This window comes from Centropristis striata, chromosome 16, assembly GCF_030273125.1.
Source record: "Centropristis striata isolate RG_2023a ecotype Rhode Island chromosome 16, C.striata_1.0, whole genome shotgun sequence".
NCBI lineage: Eukaryota > Metazoa > Chordata > Actinopteri > Perciformes > Serranidae > Centropristis > Centropristis striata.
Window position 1 is genome coordinate 1,060,419 of NC_081532.1, and position 25,981 is coordinate 1,086,399.

A 25,981-nucleotide genomic window follows, 5' to 3' on the forward strand; every position below is an offset into this window, starting at 1 on the left:
AGCTACTAACTCCGCTTCATCTGGATGTTTGGAGAAGCACAAAACGGCGACAGGAGAGTGTTTACTGGAGCAGATTGTTTCTGTTAATGTCCTGCAGACACCACTCAGCTGACACACACACACACACACACACACACACACACCAGCAGCAGCCAGCAAGGAAAACAGCCAGAATCCCCATTACAGGAGAAGAGCATGAAGAAGTCAGCTGTGACGGCAAAGTCAAATGTTAACCCTTTGGAGTTTGGGGCTATTTTGTTGGTTTTTGACTATTTTTTTCATTCTGCCTGTATATGCAACTCAAATAATGATCACCATGTCATGCTGGTATCGTCTTTTTCAGCACAACCTCACCTCATTATTATTTTGCCACTTTGACTTACTGGATCAACATTTTGAAACACAAAAAACACACAAAAAATACATAAAACACGTTACAAAAAAAACTGCACACAAAATTGCAAAAAACACACAGAAACACTGTCATAGTCTGCTCCAGCCTTTCCCCATGGACTCAGTAATTTTCCACTGCTCTACTCTCACCACACCCATTGACTGATTACCACACCCACTCTCAGTCACTGATCACACACACCTGCCCTCACTCACCAATCAGCCCCTCCTGCCTGCTCAGTATATATTCTCCAGCCTCACACTCACTCAGTGCCAGAATGTTCTTTGCCATGCGAGACTTTCCAGCGTTCATCTGCCTGTCTTCCCGGTTCCGACCCTGCCTGACTTCGACCTGCCTGTTCTGCCTGCCGCCTGGTAAATTACCTCTACCCTTTGTTCCTGACTACGAGCTCTGCCTGCCCCCCTTCGGATTGTTTGCCTGGACTGCCTGCCTTCTGGTTTACGAACTTTTGCCCGTCCTGACCAAGCCACCTGCCAAGCCATTGAACTGTGTGTTTGCCGGATTGCAGTTAATAAAACCATTAACTGACCTTCGTTTCTGGGCCTTGTTTGTACTGCGTTTGGGTTCGCACAATACCCGTTACAAACACACACAAAAACACACCAAAAAATTACAATAAAAACATAAAAACAAAGTGAAGTTGGATCAATGATAGGTATTATGGTTTTGCCAAATAATTTGAGGCCAGAAATTCCAGTCTGTCCACCTCTGCTGTCACTGTTCAGGAACATTCTACAGCGGCAGTTAATTCTGTTGATTGCTTTGATCTGATTGCCTTTGATCTTTGATGTGATTTCAGTTACAGATACACACACACACACTTTGAGGTCAAAGGGCATAGTTTGAAATCTCTGAAGAATCTCATCATAGTGTACACACACCGGCAGTAGCCCCCGTGGCCCTTTCACAATTTACCCAGAGGACATTTTCTAGTTTAACTCTACTGTTTCAGTATAAATTAACATATCTGAGTAATCTCTACTGCCAACATCCAGTCCGATGACACTTTTAGAATCTGCTCCAGCTTTCCTCATAAACACTAATATGTGACAGTTTCTAATGGAGAAGTTTAACTCCCTCCATAAATCAACCTTTGTGCTCTTAAAAGCGTTTCACCACTTACTGTAGTTGGAAAAGCCGATAATCTCCCTCAGGACGCTGCTGCCAACAAAATGTCTGATTAAGTTGGGCGAAAAAGTCATCGTTATCCTTTACAGCCAAGATCAGATGATATAACAAGACAGAAACCCACACGGAGGGAAGCAAAGCTGTTAGTTACAGTAAGCTCAACATACAGCTGATTTAACATGTATTTATATATATAAATATATATATGAGTATTTGGTGATGTTTTTATGCTTCGTCCTTGTGTTTTTCACGTTTAATTAACAGCATGTGCAAATACTCTTGTCAGCAGAATGAGATTAGCTGAATTAAAAAGGTTTCCCCTCCAGTTTCCATTAACAGACGGAACCTCACAACCCCAAATTAAAACCATTAATAGCGTTTCTTCTCCTCTTCCTCTTCAGATAGAAAAATGTTTTAATGAGTTTGACGTATTTGTGTAATCCGTGAAAAAACACAGCACACTTTCCTTCTGCAGAGCTGTAATTATTCAGCAGGAGCTATAATATAATAATAATAATATTATAATATATATATAATATTCACTGCAGGCTGTTAGAGAGGGCAGAGGTGAGGCTGTGTGTGTGTGTGTGTGTGTGTGTGTGTGTAGAAAGGTAAATTAGTAGTAATGGTCTGGCATACCATTTCAAATACTTAAAACTGACATACAAACAAGCACACACAAACAAACACACACAGTCAGACATATTTCTAACCCAGAAAGCTGCAGCCAGCTCTGAGCCTGTTTCTTGTTTCTTTACAGGTAACGATGGAGTCTCTGGTCTGGAAGTAAAAGGGTCGGTTTGGGTCCAGAACTGAGTCAGAGGTGGTTCTGGTCTGACTGGTAGCAGGTCTGAGATGAACCAAACTGGACCAAACCTACAGAAAAAAACACAAAGTGCACATAATGTTGTAGGCCCCACATTGGCAAACCCACATCTTCCTGCAGGGCCAAACTCTGTAGTTTAATTTATTTAACACTTTGGAATTTGGGGCTATTTTTGTCGGCAAAAACTACAAAGTTATGCAGAATGACTACAACGAGATGCAAAAAAACCCACAAAGAGACACAAAAGGACCATAAGGACCACCACCAAGAGCCGTCAGGGGCCTTTTACAGGTCTGAACCCAGTCGACCCATCATCCATCTATTCTTAGCTGCAGGTGTGCAGCGCTCCTCTGGACTGCTGTGGCCCCGCCCACTTTACCTGAGAACAGGAAGTAGATTAACATCAACCTGCTGCAGCATCGCTCTCATATTTACTCTCACTGTTTGGATGCAGAGACAAACTTCAGACAACTCGTCCTGCAGCTTTCACAGGTACGTTTTACAACGTTACTTTTTTCATTTAACACAGAGATCATTAATGCATTTTCATAGAAATATATATTACATATATATTACCTTAAAGAGAATTAAACAAGCAGCTATTTTTATTTAACTCTCTGTGTCTTTTTTTAGTCATGTTGTGTCTTTTTTGTTTATTTTTTTAGTCATTTTGTGTCTTTTTGTGTCTTTTTTTAGTCATTTTGTGTCTTTTTTTAGTAATGTTATGTCTTTTTTGGTCATTTTCTGTCTTTTTTGGTTATTTTTTAGTCATTTTGTGTCTTTTTTAGTCCTTTAGTCCAACATAAAATGTAATTTTGAATCTTTTTTTACTTTCAAAACACTATCATGCTCAATAAAGGATTTGAAATGTTGCAAATGTGAACAAAGGTTGCAAATTGTCATGAAGAAGTCATGATTTGGAGCTTTTGGAGACTCCAGAGGATTAACTCACATTTTTTTTAGAACTTTTATATTAAATTGTTAGGATTGTAAGTTTCTGATTATATAACAAAGACGAAAAAAGGATGAATTAAAGAGTCCATTTAACTAAAACATGCTTATGAAAGGAAATATACATATTTATATAACTTCAAACAAGCAAAAATAACAGTATGTTTACATTTAAGCCTATTTGTTATTATTTTTATTATTATTGTTGTCTTTTGTTCTGAGCCAACATTAAAACACTGACAGGTGTTTGTAGCTTAATTTGCATTTTTCCAGGATGTGATAACAGCTGAGATATGCAAACTAGTTCTGTGTGTTGTTACAATATGATAAATGAAGATATGCTGTATATGTAAGTTATGTATGTAAGTAGGATTAAACACACAAAATATTGAGTTTTTTGCCCTTATTCTGAAAAAGACAATATTCAAACTAAGCTCTTGACATGATTTAATTAGAATAACAACTATATGGAGCTGTATTATTTACTTAATATTATTAGTTTAGCTTACAGAGAGTGTAATATAGATACTGATAAAAACACATAAAAGACAACATACACTGTAAAAAATATTTGTAGAAATTCCAGTAAAACACTGTCAAACAGCATGAGAAATAGGCCATAAAATAAAAAATTGAATATCGCCATAATAGACACTTTGAATTACCGTAAAACAAGCAATAGTACAAAACTTTTGAAAAACTTTTCAAAACAAACAGTTTTACTGTAAAAATATAAAAATGTTTATGTAAAATTAATGGAGAAATACCATAATGTCACAGTGACACAATTACTAAATTGTATTAATTACAGTTTTTGCTGATATTTACATTTAAATTTACAGTAGAAAACCCACTCACTGTATTTTTTATGGTGAAGTTCTGGCAACCACAGCTGCCGGTATTTTACTGTAAAATTACAGATTTTTTTTTACAGCGTAGACGTAAAATTAAAAATTGAATATCACCGTAGTAATAACAGTAAATCGAGGAATAGTACAAAACTTTTGAACGGTAGAAAACACAGTTTCTTTCATGTCAAATTAAAGGAGAAATACCATATTTATAGGACACAATTACCCTAAAAATAATGGGAATATTCAGTCAAACAACAAAAAACAAGCAATAGTACAAAACTTTTGAAAAACTTTTCAAAACACACAGTTTTACTGTAAAAATATAAAAATGTTTATGTAAAATTTATGGAGAAATACCATAATGTCACAATGACACAATTACCCTAAAAATAATGGGAATATTCAGTCAAAATTACAGATTTTGCTGATATTTACATTTAAATTTACAGTAGAAAACCCACTCACTGTAATTTTTACGGTGAAGTTCTGGCAACCACAGCTGCCGGTATTTTACGGTAAATTAAGCTAAATATTTTACAGTGTATGTTGACATGAAACAACATGCAGCCTTTCTATAAGCTGACCTCTGACCTGCAGGTTTGACTCTGAACGATGGAGAACTCTTCACAGGAGAACAGCCTCAACATCACCAGCTCCTCCTCCTCCTCCTCCTCCTCCTCTTCCTCTCCTGTCTACTACTTCTCCCTCTTTTACTTCGTCAGTTCTGGTGAAGTAGCGTTGGTCCTGTTTGTGGTGACGTGTCTTCTGGTTTGTGTCGGCCTTCCTCTGACCCTCGGGGCCGTCTACGGCCTGGTCTCTCTGGTAGGAACATTACAACTGACAGGGATTCATTTACTGTGTGTGTCATGTCTTTATCTGGTTGGGACCAAGTGTTTCACAGGAATAATTCACTCTATATTTAACATGTACACAAACCTGATTGGACCCTAAACAGGCAGTGACTCCATCCAGCCTCCTCTTAACTCTCTGTAGTTTAGTTCTGTTTCCTCCATGTCTGACTCCTTCCATCCTGCCTGTATTCACCTTAAAACATGTTTAAATACCATGTTGGTATATTTTTCACCTATATGACCTGATAATAATAATAATAGATTTTTTATTCTGACTTACTGGATCAACATTTAGAACCAAAAATAAACAAAGAAAAACCAACATAAATGTGATCTTGTGATTGTGTGTGATCCTGTCATCAACTCTGGTTTTTATTCTAGTGGGACTCCGTTTGATTTGGCTCCGGTGGGTTTAGACCAACAATTTTTGTCTTTTTTTGTCATTTTGTGTCTTTTTTTAGTCATTTTGTGTATTTTTTTAGTCATTTTGTGTATTTTTTTGGTCATTTTCTGTCTTTTTTTGGTCATTTTCTGTCTTTTTTTGGTCATTTTCTGTCTTTTTTCAGTCATTTTCTGTCTTTTTTTCGTCATTGTGTGTCTTTTTTAGTCCAACATAAAATGTGATTTTGAATCTTTTTTTAACTTTCAAAACACTATCATGCTCAGTAAAGAATTGTAAATGTATCAAATGTGACCAAAGGTGTCAAATCTACCATATCAGAGGGTTCCATCCAGTTCTATCATTTGATACTAAATCTATTTGAGCTTGTCTCCAGTTTTACTTGGTATATCATCATCAAACTGAAACTGGCCTGATGGAGTTTACAGCCAGAACTTTAGAGGTAAATGTACAGTAGGGCTCCACGCTGCTTTGTTTTCTAGTCTGATGGAGTCAACAAGTCTGGATTATTTGGAGCTTTTAGAGACTCAAGAGGGTTAAATCTAAAGATTAATTACTCCATTTAACGTAAAGAAAAACAAATCATTTTGAGGTTCGTCAGATATTTGAACAGGATTATTTGGGATTTTTATTGCAAAAAAAAAAGTTGAAATGGATATTTAAATGAAGGATGACATATTTGGAGGTTCAGAACATGTTTCAGCTGCTTGTTTTCTTGTTTTCCTGCAGGTGAGAAACGGTGAAGTTGCTCCGATCTACGTCATCAACCTCCTCGTCTCCGACATCGTTCAGTTCTGCTGTATGATGGTTGAGGTGGCTCAGCCTCAGGACCTGAACAAGTTTGCGTCTGAGTACGGGGAGATATTTTATGTCTTCCACCATATTTACTCCTACAGTCTGTTGGCCAGCATTGGCTTCATGGTGTGCATCGCTCTGGAAAGGTAGCTACCTGTCTATCCAATGTGTGTGAAGCTTCAGTGTCTGACCGTTGTATCACTGTAGAACTCTGAAACTGCATGGATTAAAGTTTTCCGTTGCTACGATGGATTACCGTCATTTGGAGTTCACAGAGACCACTTATGAGATCATTAGCCGTGTTTCCTTTAGGTGAAAGAGTTGCTGCTTGGAAAGTCTCAGGCCACGCCCTCTCTAAAGTCTCAGGCCACGCCCTCTCTAAAGTCTCAGGCCACGCCCTCTCTAAAGTCTCAGGCCACGCCCTCTTTAAAGTCTCAGGCCACGCCCTCTCTAAAGCCTCAGGCCACGCCCTCTCTAAAGTCTCAGGCCACACCCTCTCTAAAGTATCAGGCCACGCCCTCTCTGAAGTATCAGGCCACGCCCTCTCTAAAGTCTCAGGCCACGCCCTCTCTAAAGTCTCAGGCCACGCCCTCTCTAAAGTCTCAGGCCACGCCCTCTCTAAAGTCTCAGGTGTGGCCTGGAAATTTCCTAATAAAGAAAATAAAAAAACAGTTATGAAAAGTTACGTAGATGCTTGATTATTTTAGAGAGTAAAGACAAGCTTTGTTAAAAAAAAATAATTGAAAAGACAAAAAAAAAGCAAGACGCAATAGAAGAGCTGTTTAAAAAGCCTCCTGTTAAACAGTTTTATTTGAGCATTTTAATGTGACGGCTGCTTTTGGTGCTGAATTCTTCTGCATTAGTATTTCTTCAGCAGGTGTCCAGTAACCTGGAACATGTTTCACACACTGACGTGACTTGACTGTAGCGCAAATAACATTTAAGTCAGAAGATTTTTTTAACTTTAATCCCTGAAGCGTTCTGTCTTGTGTTCCAGGTATCTGGTGGTGGTCCACCCACTGTGGTACCGCTGCAGACGAACTATCAAGTCCTCCGTGCTGATCTGTGTCCTGGTCTGGATCCTCCCTGTTGTCAGCTTCCTCACTGAGTTATTCTCTAAAATTTACCTGGACTTTTATGTCATTTTCAGCATCTTTTTCCTCCTTCCTCTCCCGCTGATCACATTCTTCATGACTGCGACCCTCAGAGCTCTGTACGCTTCCATCTCCGTCCCGACCGACGAAAAACGACGAATAGCAGGAATGTTGATCCTGGTGCTGCTGATCTACACGCTGCTGTTCCTGCCCACCATCGCTCTGTATCTGTACGGCTTCACTTTAAACATCAATTCAAACGCAGGTTCCATCCAACATCTAGCCCTCCTCTCTTACGTAGCGCCCATGTTTGCTAAGTTGAGTCCTCTGGCAGATTTAGTTCTGTATATGTTGATGAGGAAAGGGACCTTACGCCAGTTTGTGTCCTGTGTGTCGCTGCAGAACAGACTAACTGTGAATTGTTTCAACATGTCTGCAGAGAAAGATGAAGAGAGAGGAGGAGAGAGAACAGAAGAACTATAGAAAAATAGAAAGAAAACAGACAGAGACGGATCCTGTCATCTACTAATTTAATTAAAATAAAACTAGAAAATTTCCTCTGGGGAAATTCTGAAAGGGCCACGGGGGCTACTGCCGGTGTGTGTACACAATGATGAGATTCTTCAGAGATTTCAGAGTGTGCGCGCTTACGCGCATGTGTGTGCATCTGTAACTGTAATCACATCAAAGATCAAAGGCAATCAGATCAAAGCAATCAACAGAATTAACTGCCACCTGGTCCGGCACTGTGACAGCAGCCAGAGGTGGACAGACTGGAATTTCTGACCTCGAACAGAAAGCATTTTTGGCAAAACCATAATACCTATCATTGATCCGACTTCACTTTGAGCGTCCTGAGTTCTTCCTGAACGTCTACATATGGTTTTTTTTTAAGAAAAATGGAAAAAATAGCTTTGTTAGAGCGATCTAAAAAAAAACTGTTACATCTCCCGTTTTCAGAAATCTTGAAATCTATGAAAAAAAAAATAATAATAAATAAATAAATATATATATATATATTATAATATATATATATATATATATATATATATATATATATATATATATATATATATAAATATATATATATATTATTTTTTGTAACCACAAAATACAGTTTCAGTTCCTTATCGTTTTATTTTTCAATTCTAGTTTTCGTTATTTTGTTAGTTTTCGTTGACTATAATAACCTTGGTGTGTTAGATATAATTAGATCTCTGTTGTTCATCTTTTAATCACATAGAAATATCAGATATTATATTTGGTTCACTGAGCTCATTGAACTCTTTGTTCGACAGTTTTTGGTCTCTTTAACATTTTGTTTTTTCTTTTTCATATGATTTCTATATATTATTTTTCATATAACTCGTGTGTCAGGATGTTTTTCAGCTGTTTTCTGTTGGCCATGTGGATAAAATGTAATCAGAGTGTGTCATTTTATATGAAATTGGGTTAGGGTAAGGTACATTTTTTTGACATTTAATAAAGAATCTGTTTCTTGACAGAAATGTGGATTGTGTTTGTGAAGGCTAATTGCGGCGGGTAATTACACACTAAAGCCCGATTTTTTTATTATTATAAACCCCCCCGCAAATTACAAGGGAACACACGATTATTGATTGTGTTAAATGTTAAATTGTACCAAATGTCATGTCTCTACAACAAACCTCTACCAGGGGCTCAATTATAGGGCGCTAGTCAGTTATTTTGCCACGCCCATTTCAAAATTTTCACCAGGATTGACGTAAATTCCAAGTTTGGAGAGTTTTTGAATAAGATGAAGCCCACAAAAAGGTGATTAATTTGCATAAATAATAATAAATGGAGCAATTTCAACCTCAGTGCTCAGGTCCTAATAATAGTAAATAATAGAAATATACTATTATATATATATATATATATATATATATATATATATATATATATATATACATTGTGAATTGTTTACTGTGCCATATTGCCATATACAGGACCATTAATGTTTAACTGTTTTTTATTCTTACAGTAAACAAATCAGTACTGGAAATAAAACAAAAATCAGTGTTTGTGTTATATTTCACAGTATAAAAAACAGTACTGGAAATAAAAATACAGTAGTTCTACTGTAAATAATAATTACAGTAAGTTACTTAGCCAATAAGTTACTATGTAGGCTTTGTTATATTGAACAAGGAGGGGAGATACACAAATTTATTTACAAAAACTTTACACAAATGTAAAGTAAAATTGGAAACATGTGCAGGTGTAGTTCCATCCACGTCCACTAGGGGCAGTGTACAGGATTACACACAGATTTTTTTTGGGGGGGGGGCACACACACTCACAGTATCTAAAAAAGTTCCCTGAAATCTTAATGGGGACGGTGATTTTTGTCCCCACTTGAAAAGCCGTCCTCTATAAACTGGTGTGTATTCTTAAACAGGACCCGAATTGTGGGCTAAGTCAAAACACACACACACACACACACACACACACACACACACGTTTGTGTTCCTATATATGTGAGGACCTCCTTGACATAATACATATCGTCACCCCTAACCCACTTCACTTCATTTCACTTTCCTCTAATGGCCACAAAAATCATGTTACATTTGGTTTTCGTGATTTTTTTACCTTTGCTAAAAAAGACTTGACGCATTAACCGTCACGTCAAAGGTCTGGAGAAGGTGTTTGCTATTTGCCGTTTCCATGGTTTCCTTCACCGCTATGTAGAGATTATAAAGTCCATACAAAGTAAATCATATTAAGATCATAACTCATATACAACAACTTCCTTACTTACTACTAATAATCAATAATTCTGAGGTTATTGAGGGAAAACTCTTAGTTAATGTCTTACTGGTTGTATAATAAGGCCATGCAGAATAAGGCATTAATAACTACTGAATAATGACTCATTAAGCATAAAATCAGCTTTTCTCTAAAGTTTTGGCTTTTCCAGAAGTTTCCATGTCTAATTTAATTCATCAGCCCTTTTTCAGCAAAGTGTTCAACATGATTGTAGAGATTTTTCTAATTTTGCAGTGTGCATTCATTTTGGGTTTTTTTTCTGTCTTCTTTGTAATTTCTTTGTGTGTTTTTATGTGCTTTTTGTGCGTTTTTTGTAAAAAAAAAAAAAAAAAAAAAAAAGTTGAATGTTTTTGTGTGTGTTTTTGTGTTTTTTTGTGTTTTCATGTGTTTTTTTTTTGTTTTTTTTGTTTTTTTTTTATAATTCTGAGGTTATTGAGGGAAAACTCTTAGTTAATGTCTTACTGGTTGTATAATAAGGCCATGCAGAATAAGGCATTAATAACTACTGAATAATGACTCATTAAGAGCCAATATGTTACTGATTTGCATGTTAATAAGCAGCTAATTAATGTTGAATATAATCTTTTAAGAGGAAAAACCAAATATTGACGATCAAACAGCCTTTGTAAAAAAGGAAAGACCAGCAAAAACATCCTCGCTCCCAATGCTTTAAGGGTTAAACTGGCTCTCATGAAGATAGATGTATCAGAGCACACACACACACACACACACACACACACACACACACACACACACACACACAGGTCCACGCTCCGGTAGCCAGCCTGCTGGTCTGTAACCTCCTGTCATGGCCAGTTTGGATCCAATTTGAGGGAAGCGTCACATGACTTTCTCTGCTAAATGTGATACACAAGCACTTTTCTGATGATTGGTCCTTTTCTGGTTTTTCCATTAAATCTCATCAAGGTGAAATTACAGATCCGTCTTGACGTTACTGGTCCGGAACACTTTCCCTCCTCGCTGTGGTTTCAGTGAGTCCATAAAAGAAAGCTGCAATAAGAGCTAAACTCCACTCAGAGGGCAAATAAAACCAGTCACAAGAGCTGTTAGATAATCTGTGTGTGTGTTTCATCACATCGCTGCTTTAACCCGTCTGGAGTCCAAGAAAGCCCTGGAGCACGACTTCTTCATGACGTCAAAAAAGACACTAAAAGACACAAAATGTCTAAAAAAAAGAGACAAAATGACCAAAAAAAGTCACAGAAGACACGAAATGACAAAAAAGAGACAAAATAACCAAAAAAGACACCACAACAGACACAAAATGACCAAAAAAGACACAAAGTGACAAAAAAAGACACAAAATAACTAAAAAAAAAGACACAACAACAGACACAAAATGACAAAAAAATACACAAAATGACAAAAAAAGACACAACAACATATACAACATGACAAAAAAATGACCCAAAAATACACAAAATAACAAAAAAAAAGACACAACAGACACAAAATGACAAAAAAAGACACAAAATAACAAAAAAAAAAGACACAACAGACACAAAATGCTCAAAAAAGACTTATAAACACACAAAAAGACATGAAAAGGATTCAAAAAAGGATCAAGTAGTCCAAGACCCCATAGAATTAAGTACAATATTTTCACTTGGGCAACAAAAAGGGACACGGTGCCGCCAATGAAAGTTTTTCTGTTTGTGAATTTATTCAGTAATTTCTAGGACTTCTAGTCCTCATTTTAGCTCATCAATGATTCATTCCAAGGGTTCTCCTGCAGAGATACAGTAAACACAAATAAAATATTACAGCAAGCTTTTCAATAAGAAAGTGGCAACGGACAGGTTTGTTTTTTTAATATTATGAAGTCAATGTTGATTGCACAAATAGTTTACAGCACAAAGAGAAGAGGAAAGACTGAAAAATGAACATTTAGGTAAGGGGGGAATATGGACTCTATTTTATTTGTGTCTTGTTCATTTTGTGTCTTTTTTTGTCTTTTTTTGTCTTGTGTTGTGTCTTTTTTAGTTATTTTGTGTATTTTTTTTTTTGGTCATTTTGTGTCTTTTTTTGGTCATTTTGTGTCTTTTTGTCTTTTTTTGGTCATTTTGTGTCTTTTTTAGTCCTTTAGTCCAACATAAAATGTGATTTTGAATCTTTTTTTTTTCAAAACACTATCATGCTCAAAAACAGAATTAAGGTTTAATATAAATTAATTGTCAGTGCAGTTAAAATGCTTTTGCACTGATCTGTATGACCTGCAGGTTTCATAGTTTTTAGTTATGGGCTTAAAAACCCTATTTTTTTCTGTACCGTGTTCGAAGCCTTCAGTGATGTGTATTTGTCTTTTGGATATGTTAATAATCCAATAATTTCTTTGTTCTGAGCTTCATGAACAGGGAGGGGGTTGCATCATTGTGGCGTTACATGTCAGGTTGGTAGTCGGCCATGTGGCTTTAAGTTCAAGGAGACGAGAGATGGATGAAGACAGGTGGAATATGAACATGTAAAGGTGTCGTCTGGAGGTGATGAAGTGAATGAACACAAGCGGAGCATTAACCCTCAACCAGACACAGACTATATTTATAAAAGGTGGTGGAGGTGTTCTTACTTTATTCAGGTTCAGGGGCAGGTAAAGTAGCAGATATATAGTCCATGTTCATGGCTTTACAACTTTAGTTCATCATGTTGTTCTCATTCATTGATGAAGACAGAACCAAAAAATCCCCCACACCTTCAAAAAAAAAAAAAAAATGCAATAAGCTTTTTTATCGCCATATTAAAGGAGCATTTTTAATCAGCTCTAATGATCAGAACCCACATATAATAAAATAATCACCATCACTCATGTTGTGACATGACATTTTGTGTCGTTTTTTGGTAATTTTGTGTATTTTTTTTAACAATTTGGGGTCTTTTTAAATAACTTTGTCTTTTTTGGTAATTTTGTGTCTTTTAAAAAATAATTGTGTGTGTTTCTTGGTCATTTTGTGTCTTTTTTTAATAATTTTGTGTCTTTTTTGGGTCATTTTGTGTCTTTTCTTAATAATTATTTTTTGGTAATTCTGTTAATTTTTTGGTCATTTTGTGTCTTTTTCAAGTAATTTAGTTTTTTCATTTTGTGTCTTTTTTTGGTCATTTTGATACTGCCTCCAGCGGCCCCCAGCTAATTTGAGTTTGAGACCCCTGGTTTAGATGATATGTTGCATGTTGGAACCATTATTACGCATCTTATTTATGGGAAAATAATCTGGTTATTAAGACGTTCCAGTCAGAAATCCACACTCAGGGTCATGGATGTAAAGTGGAACAGAGAGAAACAGGTTTTTGATTTTATGAATGTGAATGAGTAATTACCGTGAATGGTAATTCCCTGCTAATGTGGTGTTGGCACAGCATGATGCTAACAGCAGGGGTGGGAGAATAAATCAGCATACGCTCCCCGAGTTTATTCTATCTGATCTTACAATCATTGGAGAGAGAGAGAGAGAGAGAGAGAGAGAGAGAGAGAGAGATAAAATACACTCAGTGAGAGATTGATGGATGAGGTAATAGCAAACAGCATCTTTCATCTGGCAGCTCCATACACCAGAGACTAGCAGCTAAAAGTCAGAAACTGAAATATAAAAAAAGGAAAAATATTTTAATTAAAATCCTAGCAACATAATTTACCTGGTAATTATGACAGTAATAACATTTTGTGTCAAGTGTCTAAAGTGAGGCACAAAACATAAAGGATAAACTTTAACAAAATATAGCTGACTCACTTTCTTGCCAAGAGTTGGACGAGAGAATTAACACTTCTGTGTCTGCGGTAGATGAGGCGGTAACACCAGCAGCTAATTAGCTTAGCACAAAGACTGTAGACAGGTGGAAACAGCTAGCTGTCAGACAAGGCTCAAGTCAGGACTCAGGTGTAGAACCGGTGAACTTAAAGTTTCTTTTTTCAAAGATGCAGCAGAGATAATCCTCACAGAGTGAAAGAAAAGGGCTATGAAACTCCTGACTCTGAGTAGAAACTAAACAAAGAAAAGTCGCTCCAAAGGAGGAAAAAACACTGAAACTTAACTAAAAACTCCTACAAACAAAAAGCCCTCCAAACAGGACGGACCAAACTTGATAGGGAAAATAAAAGATTCTACAAAACACTATGAAAACCTGGATCAGGACTAAAGGGGGGAAAATAAAAAAGAACTCAAAATCACTACAAAAGGAGGAAAAACAAAACAACTGACTCAAAAAGCTATGAAACTAAGAACCGTGCTTAACTAATAAATTAGAAAGAAAAATCACTATTGAACACATGGAGGGAAGGGAGCACCAGGTGAACACAGACTATTGAACACATGGAGGGAAGGGAGCACCAGGTGAACACAGACTATTGGAACACATGGAGGGAAGGGAGCACCAGGTGAACTATTGAACACATGGAGGGAAGGGAGCACCAGGTGAACTATTGGAACACATGGAGGGAAGGGAGCACCAGGTGAACTATTGGAACACATGGAGGGAAGGGAGCACCAGGTGAACTATTGGAACACATGGAGGGAAGGGAGCACCAGGTGAACTATTGGAACACATGGAGGGAAGGGAGCACCAGGTGAACTATTGGAACACATGGAGGGAAGGGAGCACCAGGTGAACTATTGGAACACATGGAGGGAAGGGAGCACCAGGTGAACTATTGGAACACATGGAGGGAAGGGAGCACCAGGTGAACACAGACTATTGAACACATGGAGGGAAGGGAGCACCAGGTGAACAGACTATTGGAACACATGGAGGGAAGGGAGCACCAGGTGAACACAATCAGTAATTAGGGGAGACAATCAGACAGATGACACACAGGGAAGGGTAAGTGACCTGAAACAAGAAGAGAGTTATTATTTCAAATTAAAACAGGAAATAACAAGACCAGAACACAAAATAAAACACCACCTCACTGCAGTGTGACAGTAATGCTTTTGTGTGAAATTAATATATAATAAAAAGACAGACAGCAGGTTCTTGAGGCTTTATACCTCAAATCTTTTCAATACATGCATCAACTGGTACAGTGGTTTAAGATAGTGGGGTTACATGATGAGGTTACTCCAGGAGTCCTGTCTTCACCAGGAGGTTGCTAGGCAACCAGCATGACTCCAGGACGTCACCGAGCTACCGACCCTGACATCAGCTGCATTCACATCACGTAGTCCTTCCTGCAGAGTGGACGGCTCGGGGTGCTCAGGCACGCTCAGGAACAACCCAGCAGTAATGTTATTATTATTATTATTAACAATGAATAAATCATAGTAAAAATAGTGAATCATTTTTTACTTCTTGGGAATTCAACAAATCAGATTTATTCACAAGTTATGTACATTTTAATAGAATACAGGTTGAAATGGAAACAGTTTATTTTCAAACAACATTCAATATTTGTGTCTGTGTTCACCTGGTGCTCCCTTCCCTCCATGTGTTCCAATAGTGATTTTTCTTTCTAATTTATTAGTTTAGCTCAGTTCTTAGTTTCATAGTTTTTTGAGACAGACGTTTTGTTTTTCCTCCTTTTGGAGTGATTTTGTGTTCTTTATTATTTTCCCCCTTTAGTCCTGATCCAGTTTTTCATAGTATTTTTGTAGAATCTTTTATTTTCCTATCAGGTTTTCCCCTTATCTTAGATTAGGGTTATTTATTTAGTTTATTACTGGAGATAGATTCAGTGTTTTTCCTCCTTTGGAGCGACTTTTCTTTGTTAGATTTCTACTCAGAGTCAGGAGTTTTATAGCCCTTTTTTTTTACTCTGTAAGGTTTTTCCTTGCTGCATTTTTTTAATAAAGAGATTTTAAGTTCACCTGCTCTGAGTCCTGACTTCAGCCGGCCTGACAGTTTCCATCTTTTTAATGCTCACGTCAAGCAGAACAAAGTAACCCACATGTGTATATCGATCAGAAAACGGTGGGGTTGATAGGGAGCCGTGCAGCTGCTGCAACAGTTATGATTATGAACAATTTTATATTATGATTTTTAATGTATTCCAACACCTGCTGCGAGTTTTCACTTATTGACTTCATGCAGATTGTGACTCAGGGAGAAACAAGTGTTTAGCCTCGACTCGAGAGCATCTGTTTCACCAAGCAGAGAGTCCTCAGCAACTCCAAGTACCGCTAGAGAGCAGAGAGGGACGTTATTTACATATATTTACATTAACAACATGGAGTCTGACTCCTTCCATCCTGCCTGTATTCACCACTTAAAACATGTTTAAATACCATGTTGGTATATTTTTCACCTATATGACCTGATAATAATAATAATAGATTTATTATTCTGACTTACTGGATCAACATTTAGAACCAAAAAGAAACAAAGAAAAACCAACATAAATGTGATCTTGTGATTGTGTGTGATCCTGTCATCAACTCTGGTTTTTATTCTAGTGGGACTCCATTTGATTTGGCTCTGGTGTGTTTAGAGGAACAATTTTGGTAATTTTGTGTCTTTTGTTGTGTCTTTTTTTAGTCATTTTTTGTTGCTTTGTTTGGTCATTTTGTATCTTTTTTTGGTCATTTGTTTATTTTTTAGTCATTTTGTGTCCTTAGTTGTGTCTTTTTTTAGTTATTTTGTGTCTTTTTTTTGCCATTTTGTGTCTTTTTTGGTCATTTTGTGTCTTTTTTTGTCATTTTGTGTCTTTTTTGGTCATTTTGTGTCTTTTGTTGTCTTTTTTAGTTATTTTGTTGCTTCGTTTGGTCATTTTGTATCTTTTTTTGGTCATTTATTTATGTTTTAGTCATTTTGTATCCTTTGTTGTGTCTTTTTTTAGTTATTTTGTGTCTTTTTTTTGGTCATTTTATGTCTTTTTTGGTCATTTTGTGTCTTTTTTAGTCCTTTAATCCAACGTAAAATGTGATTTTAAATCTTTTTTTAACTTTCTAAACACTATCATGGTCAATAAAGAATTGTAAATGTGTCAAATGTGACCAAAGGTGTCAAATCTAACATATAAGAGGGTTCCATCCAGTTCTATCATTTGATACTAAATCTATTTGAGCTTGTCTCCAGTTTTACTTGGTATATCATCATCAAACTGAAACTGGCCTCATGGAGTTTACAGCCAGAACTTTAGAGGTAAATGTACAGTAGGGCTCCACGCTGCTTTGTTTTCTAGTCTGATGGAGGCAACAAGTCTGGATTATTTGGAGCTTTTGGACACTCCACAGGGTTAACAATATTTTCACTTTGGTTCTTCCATACTGTAGAAAACAAGTGGAAATAGTTCTGAATTCACTAACCACAGAAGATAAAGTAAAAACTCACCACACAGGCTTGCCAAAATGCTGGTCCCTGTCAGTGCTTAATTTGGAAATTAGAATGCAGAATTATATTTTTAGAAAATCTATTCATAGATTTTATTTGTCACAGAGGAAGTGCCAGATCCTACAAACTGTTGTTGGTGCTGGTCCCAGTCGGGCGAGGTCCAAATCGTGTTCTGGCACCATGGAGCACAAATTAAAAAGTCCTGGACTCGTTCCACATGGTTTCTGGAGAAGTGAGCCTCCGTCGGGACTCAGAGCTGAAGCAGAAAGTTGTTTCATCGTCTCCTCCTCGCCATATGCCTCCGTCTGTACCTCAGCTTAGTCACAACAGGATCACTCTGGGGACATGCAGGAAACCATCCTGCTATTTTTCTCAATAACATGATGGCAAGTACCAACACCATGTGAGAGTGTATTGACATCAGGAGTCCTGGTTCAAAGTGCTGTTTTCTCATGTGTCATTACTGTGGATTTAAACGTCACAGCTGACATTTAACTAAGAGAACGGAAAAACGTTAAAAAAGGTCACAGCTTTGTTTCATCAGGACGTTTATTTCTTGTCACACTCTTTAATACTTAGAGTTTAGTTAAAGATCTCCACTGTCTTTCTCCTGTTGCCCTCACATACCCTTTGGATGGATGGATGGATGGATGGATGGATGGATAGATCCTCGATAGAGCCTCGAACAGAAAGCATTTTTGGCAAAACCATAATACCTATCATTGATCCGACTTCACTTTGAGCGTCCTGAGTTCTTCCTGAACGTCTACATATGTTTTTTTTTAAGAAAAATGAAAAAATATCTTTGTTTGAGCGATCTAAAAAAACTGTTACATCTCGCTTTTTCAGAAATCTTCCTGCGTTTTTAATATGGGAGCCAATGAGGCTGTTGGTGGTGTTGGTGGATCATCTGTGCGTCCTACGCCCAAACTATAACTCTGACAGCTTTACCAGAGGATTGTGAGGGAGAAGACAAATTTTCCTACGTTTCTATGTATAAATTATTTCTGTAGAGTGGAATTTGCGGCCTGGAGCGCAGTTTTCAAATTTATTTTTTGACAGTTTTTTCTCTCCCTCTACACTCTGGCGATGATGTCACACACTGTGACACGAACATTCCGTGCAATACACACCCATTATAATCTCAGAATTTCCCCAAAAATGATCACGGTCATTGAACAGGGATTGATTAAAAACTATATGACCTATCGAAACGTGGATTAATACACCGATACACAAGACTTGTGTCTACTGTTTAAAGTTTAAATGGAGTCTCTAGGTGAAATTATGCCGGAAGAGTAGATGTTTAAAAAATCTCCAATTATTGTTCTTTTTCGCTCATTTTTTGTCGGCCGTCCCATTAATTTCAATTCAAAATTTTGGGCAGTTTTTCGCGACTTGAGCGAAAAATTCGTATTCTGTAGAGAAAAGTAATAGCACACCGATCCCGATCAAACGTCACGTTTTGATATATAATTTGTCCTGCAACTCTTCAAGTTGTAGGACTAGTAGCGGGACGAAATTGCGTCTGGAAGACGAAGAAGAAAAAATCCAAAGTATAACAGTAGTGCAGCACTGGTCCCTACTTGCTGTATGGGCCCAGTGCTCGGTGCGATTGCCCCGAGGCCCTAATAAGTAGAATGTGCATAAGGACAAGAATATTGTATAAATATATATAGAATATCAATACGATTAATATTAACACATCTCACATATGAAGTGAAGTAAATGTTCCAGTATTTGGAGTGTTGTACAGGTGCAGAGAGCAGAAAGTGACAGCAGATTAAGACGGATCTCCGTGTTTCCAACATTCGTCCTGGAGCTCAGACTTTAGAGAGTCACAGCACAATGACAGGTAAATTAGTTTAATTTCACCGTCAAACACGACTTCAGAAGGTAATAAAACTTGTAATTTGGTGCCATACAACAGAGATTACTGGTTTCAGCACACTGCAGGTAATTTCAGCAAGTTTTATTCAGGCAATGTGCAATGTGACTTTCATGGTGCTGTGCATGCTGTGATGGATTTTTTTTATTTTATTTAAATCCTCAGAGACTCCGGGACACATTACTAGTCATTTGGTTTGGTGCTCTGTGCCGCCAAACTGTCAGCGCCCTACTTTCTGAAAAGACAGGCCTCATTTTGATTTGAAAAACATATTTTTGCTGTATTTTTCATGAATTAAACAAGACTAAGAATCTTTAGCCAACCTAATTATGTATTCCCAAGATTTCTTACCAACATACACTTGGTCAGGGCACCTTGGCATCACTTCTCAACTTTCAAGTTTTTTTAGGTTATATATATATATATATATATATATATATATATATATATATGACAACGTCCACAGTGAAACAATGAACAGATGATGATAGACGATCATTGTTGGGGAGCGTCTTATGTGTTGCTCCTATAAGATATTATGTTTTTTTATATATTTCAACTGATCAAGCTGTAATAATTAATACTTTTTTAAATTCTTTTTTTGCAGAGATTTATTCAATTTTGCAGTTTGCATTCAGCATTTTTAATGCAATATTTTGTGTTTAATGTTTATTGTGTGTGATTTTTGTGTGTGTTTTTATGTGCTTTTTGTGTGCTTTTGTGGTTTTTTTTGTGTTTTATTTATTTTTTCAAATTTTTTGTGCGTATGGTGCTTTGAGCTAGCATGACATCACGTTTATCAGGCACATTTCAGCATTCTTAAATTTTCTAACTAGCGCTACATACATCTAATTGTTCTTACATACAATTTCTACAAGCCAGTTAACAGTGAAGACATTTCCCTCAAAACCAGAAATGTCAACCTCATGGTAGACAATCTCGACAAACTCATAGGGGATCAACAAAGGATCCATCCACTGGGGATCATGAATCTCTGCACTAAATTCTATTGCAATCCATGTAGTAGTTGTTGAAATATTTCAGTTTGGACCAAAATGACGAACCGATCAGCAGACCAACCAGAGAACCATGCTGCTGCTGAGGCCAAAAAGCATATAAAAGATGACATTTTAATCCCTCACAGAAAGGTAGAACACACAATTCATTATATTTTCAGTATATAAATGTATGTATCACCTTCTGTTCTCCCCCTCCTCCCCATCACTCCATGCATCCAGTCATCAGAGAGAGTCCTCTGCTCACTGAGAGCTGATCACTAATTCAGTGAGATCAAAGTTTATCCACTCACATCCCATTTAGAACAATCACAGCCTCAGTATGCCTGCAGCTCTGCAGGTTAGATGCCTGTCACTGTCGAACAGTTTCAACCCATCACCCAGACCTGAAACTATCACTAATTACTGTTTGCAGACAGAGTTTGTTGTTGTTTTTAGATCAGATTGTGTTTGCTTCCATAATTCAGCTCCTAGTCAACTCCTCCTGATAATCATTCATAGCCACATTTATTCCAACTGTAGGTAGCATAGTCTACACTGTAAATCACAGTAAGTTTAACAAAGCTCTTTGGGCACACACCACAGTGTTACTGCAGGTGTGTTGGTGTCCAGGTGAAGCAGCTTCTGAATCACGGTGGAAGCAAAACTCCCTCAGGACACAAAGTAAACACAGTTTTACTTTTGTCAGTTTATTAGGTACCGCTAGCTAAAATCGGGGTCATCCCTGTGTTCCCCGTTTTTCCCAAAAAGGGTCCTATGTTCCCCTGTAGCAATACATACCGGGGAACATAGGACCCTTTTTCTGAAAAAGGGTCCTATGTTTCCCATTTTTACCTTTTTTAGAAAAAAGGTCCTATGTTCCCTCTTTTCCCAGAAAAAGGGCCCTATGTTCCTTGTTTTTCCCCAAAAAGGTCCCATGTTCCCCCTTTTCCTCCAAAAAGGGTCCTATGATCCCTGTTTTTCCCAACAAAGGTCCCATGTTCCCCCTTTTACCCAAATAGGGTCCTATGTTCCTCGTTTTTCCCAACAAAGGGTCCTATGTTCCCCTGTAGCGATACATGCCGGGGAGCAAAGGAAAGGGTCCTATGTTCCCCGCAATCTATCAATCTTTCAGCAGGCCTACCGTCACATGGCCCACCTTAGCTCAAGCAGCACTAAACTTAAATTTGCACAGCAGCTACACTGTAAAACCCAACTGAGTTAACTCAAATGTATCTTGCTATTTGACTCAATATTTTAAGTTAAAACGACTTTTTGCACAAATCTTTGTTGTATTGAAAAGGGAAAAATAGTTATGATAACAAACAAGCAACATTGTGTTTTACAGTGTACTTTCTGGTTACTTTGCAGTTCATTTTTTGGCTTTTAAAATAGGCTTAGGTTTAGGTTTAGGGTTAGGGTTAGGCCTATTTGCCATGGAATTTGGCAGTAATGGTGGAAAAAGTAACAGACTGGGGAACATAGGACCCTTTTTGGGAAAAACGGTTAAAAAGGGTCTTATGTTCCCCGGTCTCATACAAAGAGGGAACATAGACACGCTCCAGAAGACCCCAGGGCGCAAACATGCTAACTTCCTTCCGGGTTAGGGTTAGCTCATTCCTGTGACGCCCTATTTTACATGAACATGAACCCTTAATACCGGTTATAAAAACACTTTACAGGATCATTCAGATTTTCAAAGAAACTCATTGTTGATAATAAACAGCCCATATGATAAATGGTAAGCAAGATGTTTACAACATGAAGCATACTGTGCATACCACGACCACTTCACACCAGTAACAGAGGCATCATTCCTTCTTGTTCACACACGAGTCGTCGCCAAGTCAGCGTGTCATAATGAACAGCTGTGAGCACAACAAGAAGTGTGTATTTCTATTGTGTGATTGGTGCAGGAGAGTAAGACCCAGCCTGTTTTATAGGGAGAGAAAAGAGATTAATCATTCTGCTGCAAACTGTACAAATGAAAACACACACACTTCCTTTTCTCCCCCCACATTTGCACTTTGTTGGTATTTAAATGGATTGTTTGCTGCTCAAAGCTTTCTGTAACAGTTCGCTCATGGCTTTATAGCCACTCACTCTTCTCTGCCTTCACGCTGAGAGAAAACTCATTCCAGTTTAATATTTTATTGTCATTCAGCAAGTTTAAAAGCGCCAGCAGTAAAATCTTCGAGTGAGAGATAATAATGATGCTCCAACTTTCAAAAGGTGTCAATCAGAAAGGATTTATAGGCTGCAGAGCGGACAATTAGGTTGACGCTGAGACTTTGATAACAGTGGAGGCTGGGAAGACGTTGAATCTGGTGTGACAGGATCTCAAACTTTAGCAAGTAATGTGGAGAAAGAATCTTCACTCAACTTTAGCTTTTACTTGCTTTTCCTCTGTCATATGAGCCATTACACATTCAAGTTGATTAAAGAAGGTACAAGAAACTTCTGTTTAATTTCCCCTGTGGACAAAAAATGTTTCCACGAGCACCACAGCCTTGTTTCATAAAGTTCTTGATCGTTTGTTTTAAAAGCGAGTAAAAGAAAGTTTTACTAAAAACTACTTTGCTTTTTAAAACACAGCTGTTTGCAGGATGCATAGCGATGATGTCCATCCATCCATCCATTTTCCTCCGCTTATCCGGGGCCGGGTCGCGGGGGCAGCAGGCTAAGACGTCCCTCTCCCCAGCCACAACGTCCAGCTCCTCCTGGACCCCGAGGCGTTCCCAGGCCAGGAGAGAGATATTATCTCTTCACCGTGTTCTGGGTCTTCCCCAGGGCCTCCTACCAGTTGGACCTGGAACTCCCGGGCCACCCTACGGCGGAAACTCATTTCAGCCGCTTGTATCCACGATCTTGTTATTTTGGTCACTACCCAAAGCTCAGCAATGTTTTATTCTAATCAAAAGATCGACATTTAGGGACGTCTCATGAATAAAGCTAATTATTCTGTAGTCGTGTTTTAAATTAAGTTGAAGCGAATTTTGCTTGAAAACCAGAATAAAACCACTTAAAACCAGGATAAAACCATTTAAAACCAGAATAAAACGATTTAAAACCAGAATAAAACCACTTAAAACCAGAATAAACCTTTGAATGACAGACCATAGGTGAGGGTTGGAACGTAGATGGAGCAGTAAATGGAGAGCTTTGCCTTCAGGCTCAGCTCCTTCTTCGGTACAACGACCACATCACTGCTGACGCTGCACCAAACCACCTGTCCATCTCACGCTCCGTTCTACCCTCACTGCTGAACAAGACCCCCAGATACTGGAACTCCTCTTGAGGCAGTACCTCTCTCCACCCAGAGGGGGCAGTACCTCTCTCCACCCAGAGGGGGCAGTACCTGTCTCCACCCAGAGGGGGCAGTACCTCTCTCCACCCAGAGGGAGCAGTACCTCTCTCCACCCAGAGGGGGCAGTACCTGTCTCCACCCAGAGGGGGCAGTACCTCTCTCCACCCAGAGGGGGCAGTACCTCTCTCCACCCAGAGGGGGCAGTACCTGTCTCCACCCAGAGGGGGCAGTACCTCTCTCCACCCAGAGGGAGCAGTACCTCTCTCCACCCAGAGGGGGCAGTACCTGTCTCCACCCAGAGGGGGCAGTACCTCTCTCCACCCAGAGGGGGCAGTACCTGTCTCCAGCCAGAGGGGGCGGTACCTGTCTCCACCCAGAGGGGGCGGTACCTGTCTCCACCCAGAGGAGGCAGTACCTGTCTCCACCCAGAGGCGGCGGTACCTGTCTCCACCCAGAGGGGGCAGTCCACCGTTTTCACCCAGAGAACCATGGCCTCAGACTTGGAGGTGCTGACTCTCATCCCAACCGATTCGCACAAGGCTGCAAACCGCCCCAGTGAGTTCCGATGAGCCCCCCCCCCCCCCCCCCCCCCCCAGCTGCTCGTTGAGATCCTGTCCATGAAGACCACCAACAGAATCGGAGACAAGGGGCAACCCTGGCGGAAGCCAACACCCACCGGGAACGTGTTTGACATTGTGCCGAGTATGCGGACACAGCTCTATCTTTGGTTATATAGGGACCAGATAGCTCGTAGCAACGAGCCCGGTACCCCATATTCCCTCAGTACCCCCCAAAAGACTTCCCGAGGGACATGGTCGTAAGCCTTCGCTAAGTCCACAAAACACATGTAGACTGGATGAGCAAACTCCCATGACCCCTCCAGAAGTCTCGGAGGGTAAAGAGTTGGTCCGTTGTTCCACGGCCAGGACGGAAGCCGCATTGTTCCTCCTGAATCTGAGGTTCGACAAAGTCAACATAACTGAACTGCCAAACCTTGCCTGATAGGCATTACGAATAACTATATAGAATCAGCCAATTCTTTTGCTGATGGTCTTTTTATGTAGATTCCATAGTGTCTTATTGTCTTTGATCAGGTGACTGGAAGGATAAAAGTCAACACTTTATTTGCACAGTAGGTGAAGATTGTCTCTCTAAAGCTCGAGAGAAATCTCAGGGCTGATTTCATTGACTAGTGTAACACCCTGCGAGTCATGCTCAGCAGCAAGAACAGGAATGGATGTACTGTATCAGCTGCTTTTACACAATCCCCCTGCAGACTCAGCTGTTTTGCATTGCTCTGAGAATTGAGGCTCCGCTTCGACTTGAAGTCCCATTCGTTTTCGATTACGCAAGAGAAACAAATCCAACTGGGATTTCTATTTTCCTTTTTTTTCTTCACAAAACCTAATACATTTCCCCTTGGTTTGAATCTAATAAACGGAGCTTGAATATATCAACGAGTGAAATAAACTGATCCAGAAGTTATATCAATATTTCACCCTTTCAAAATGTTCTCTCTAGTTTAATTATTTTACCACTTGTGCTGTTGTCAGCTTCATTCTCACTCTGGTGACAATACGGAGGACATGAATTGTGAGCTGTTCCTCCTGCGGTATTCCTGTCACATCTCCTGTCAGTCGTCTTCTCCGCCCTCAGCTTCAGCTCCGGGTCTCCGTCAACTTCCAGCCAAGACATTGGGAGCCTCCCACTGCAACCTGCCAGCAGGAACACCAACCTCCCACGTATTCCCGATCTCTGGAGGGAACCTCCACACTGACTTCACCGCCCTCAGCCACAACTGTGAAGCTCCGTCACACTCCTGCTCCAGCATGTCCTGAGGGGACAGAAGAGGAAAATGGAAACTAAAAGGAAGGAAAAAAAGGAGATGAGAGAGGACAAGAACAAGCCCTTAGAAAAAAGAAACTTGATCAGAAAAGAGCTGGAGGATGATACTCCACAACCCACAAGGAAATAGCTTTAACACCTGACATTCTCCGTTTTAAGGAAACATGTTAAGATAAATTAGATTTGATTCAAAAAGTCCTTTGTGCAAGAAACAATTAAGTTCAACGATGCAGAACTTGATTATGTGCTTTAGAAATGAGATTTGGAGTTGCATGCTAAAGATTCCTTAAAAATGAAATATAAATAAGCAGATATCTGATAGGAGTTTTTGAAGCTGTCTGATTAATTTGGTCCTCTGGCTTTTTGGGTTTCCCCTCAGGCCTTCTGTCGGTTTACTCCAGCTTTTCAGTGCTTTAAATCCAACCTCTTTATCTGATATTTTTGCAAAATCCTGTAAAGATGTATGGCCTACATATACAGCGTTCATCTGGTCATGTTCTTTCACATTATTCCTCAAAACTGATTATATTCAACAAAAACTGAACATTATACCCCTCATGGAGG

The 25,981-nt window shown here is 38.8% G+C and overlaps 1 protein-coding gene across 1 annotated transcript; it reads left to right on the forward strand.

Moving 5' to 3' along the window:
• The first annotated feature begins 4,786 nt into the window (after window positions 1-4,786).
• LOC131988337 (G-protein coupled receptor 4-like) lies at window positions 4,787-25,410 on the forward strand. Its single transcript, XM_059353456.1, has 4 exons — window positions 4,787-4,996; window positions 6,155-6,366; window positions 7,218-7,728; window positions 25,126-25,410. The coding sequence occupies exons 1-4, from the start codon at window positions 4,787-4,789 to the stop codon at window positions 25,408-25,410; spliced, it is 1,218 nt and encodes a 405-aa protein (XP_059209439.1).
• Window positions 25,411-25,981: the final 571 nt, after the last annotated feature.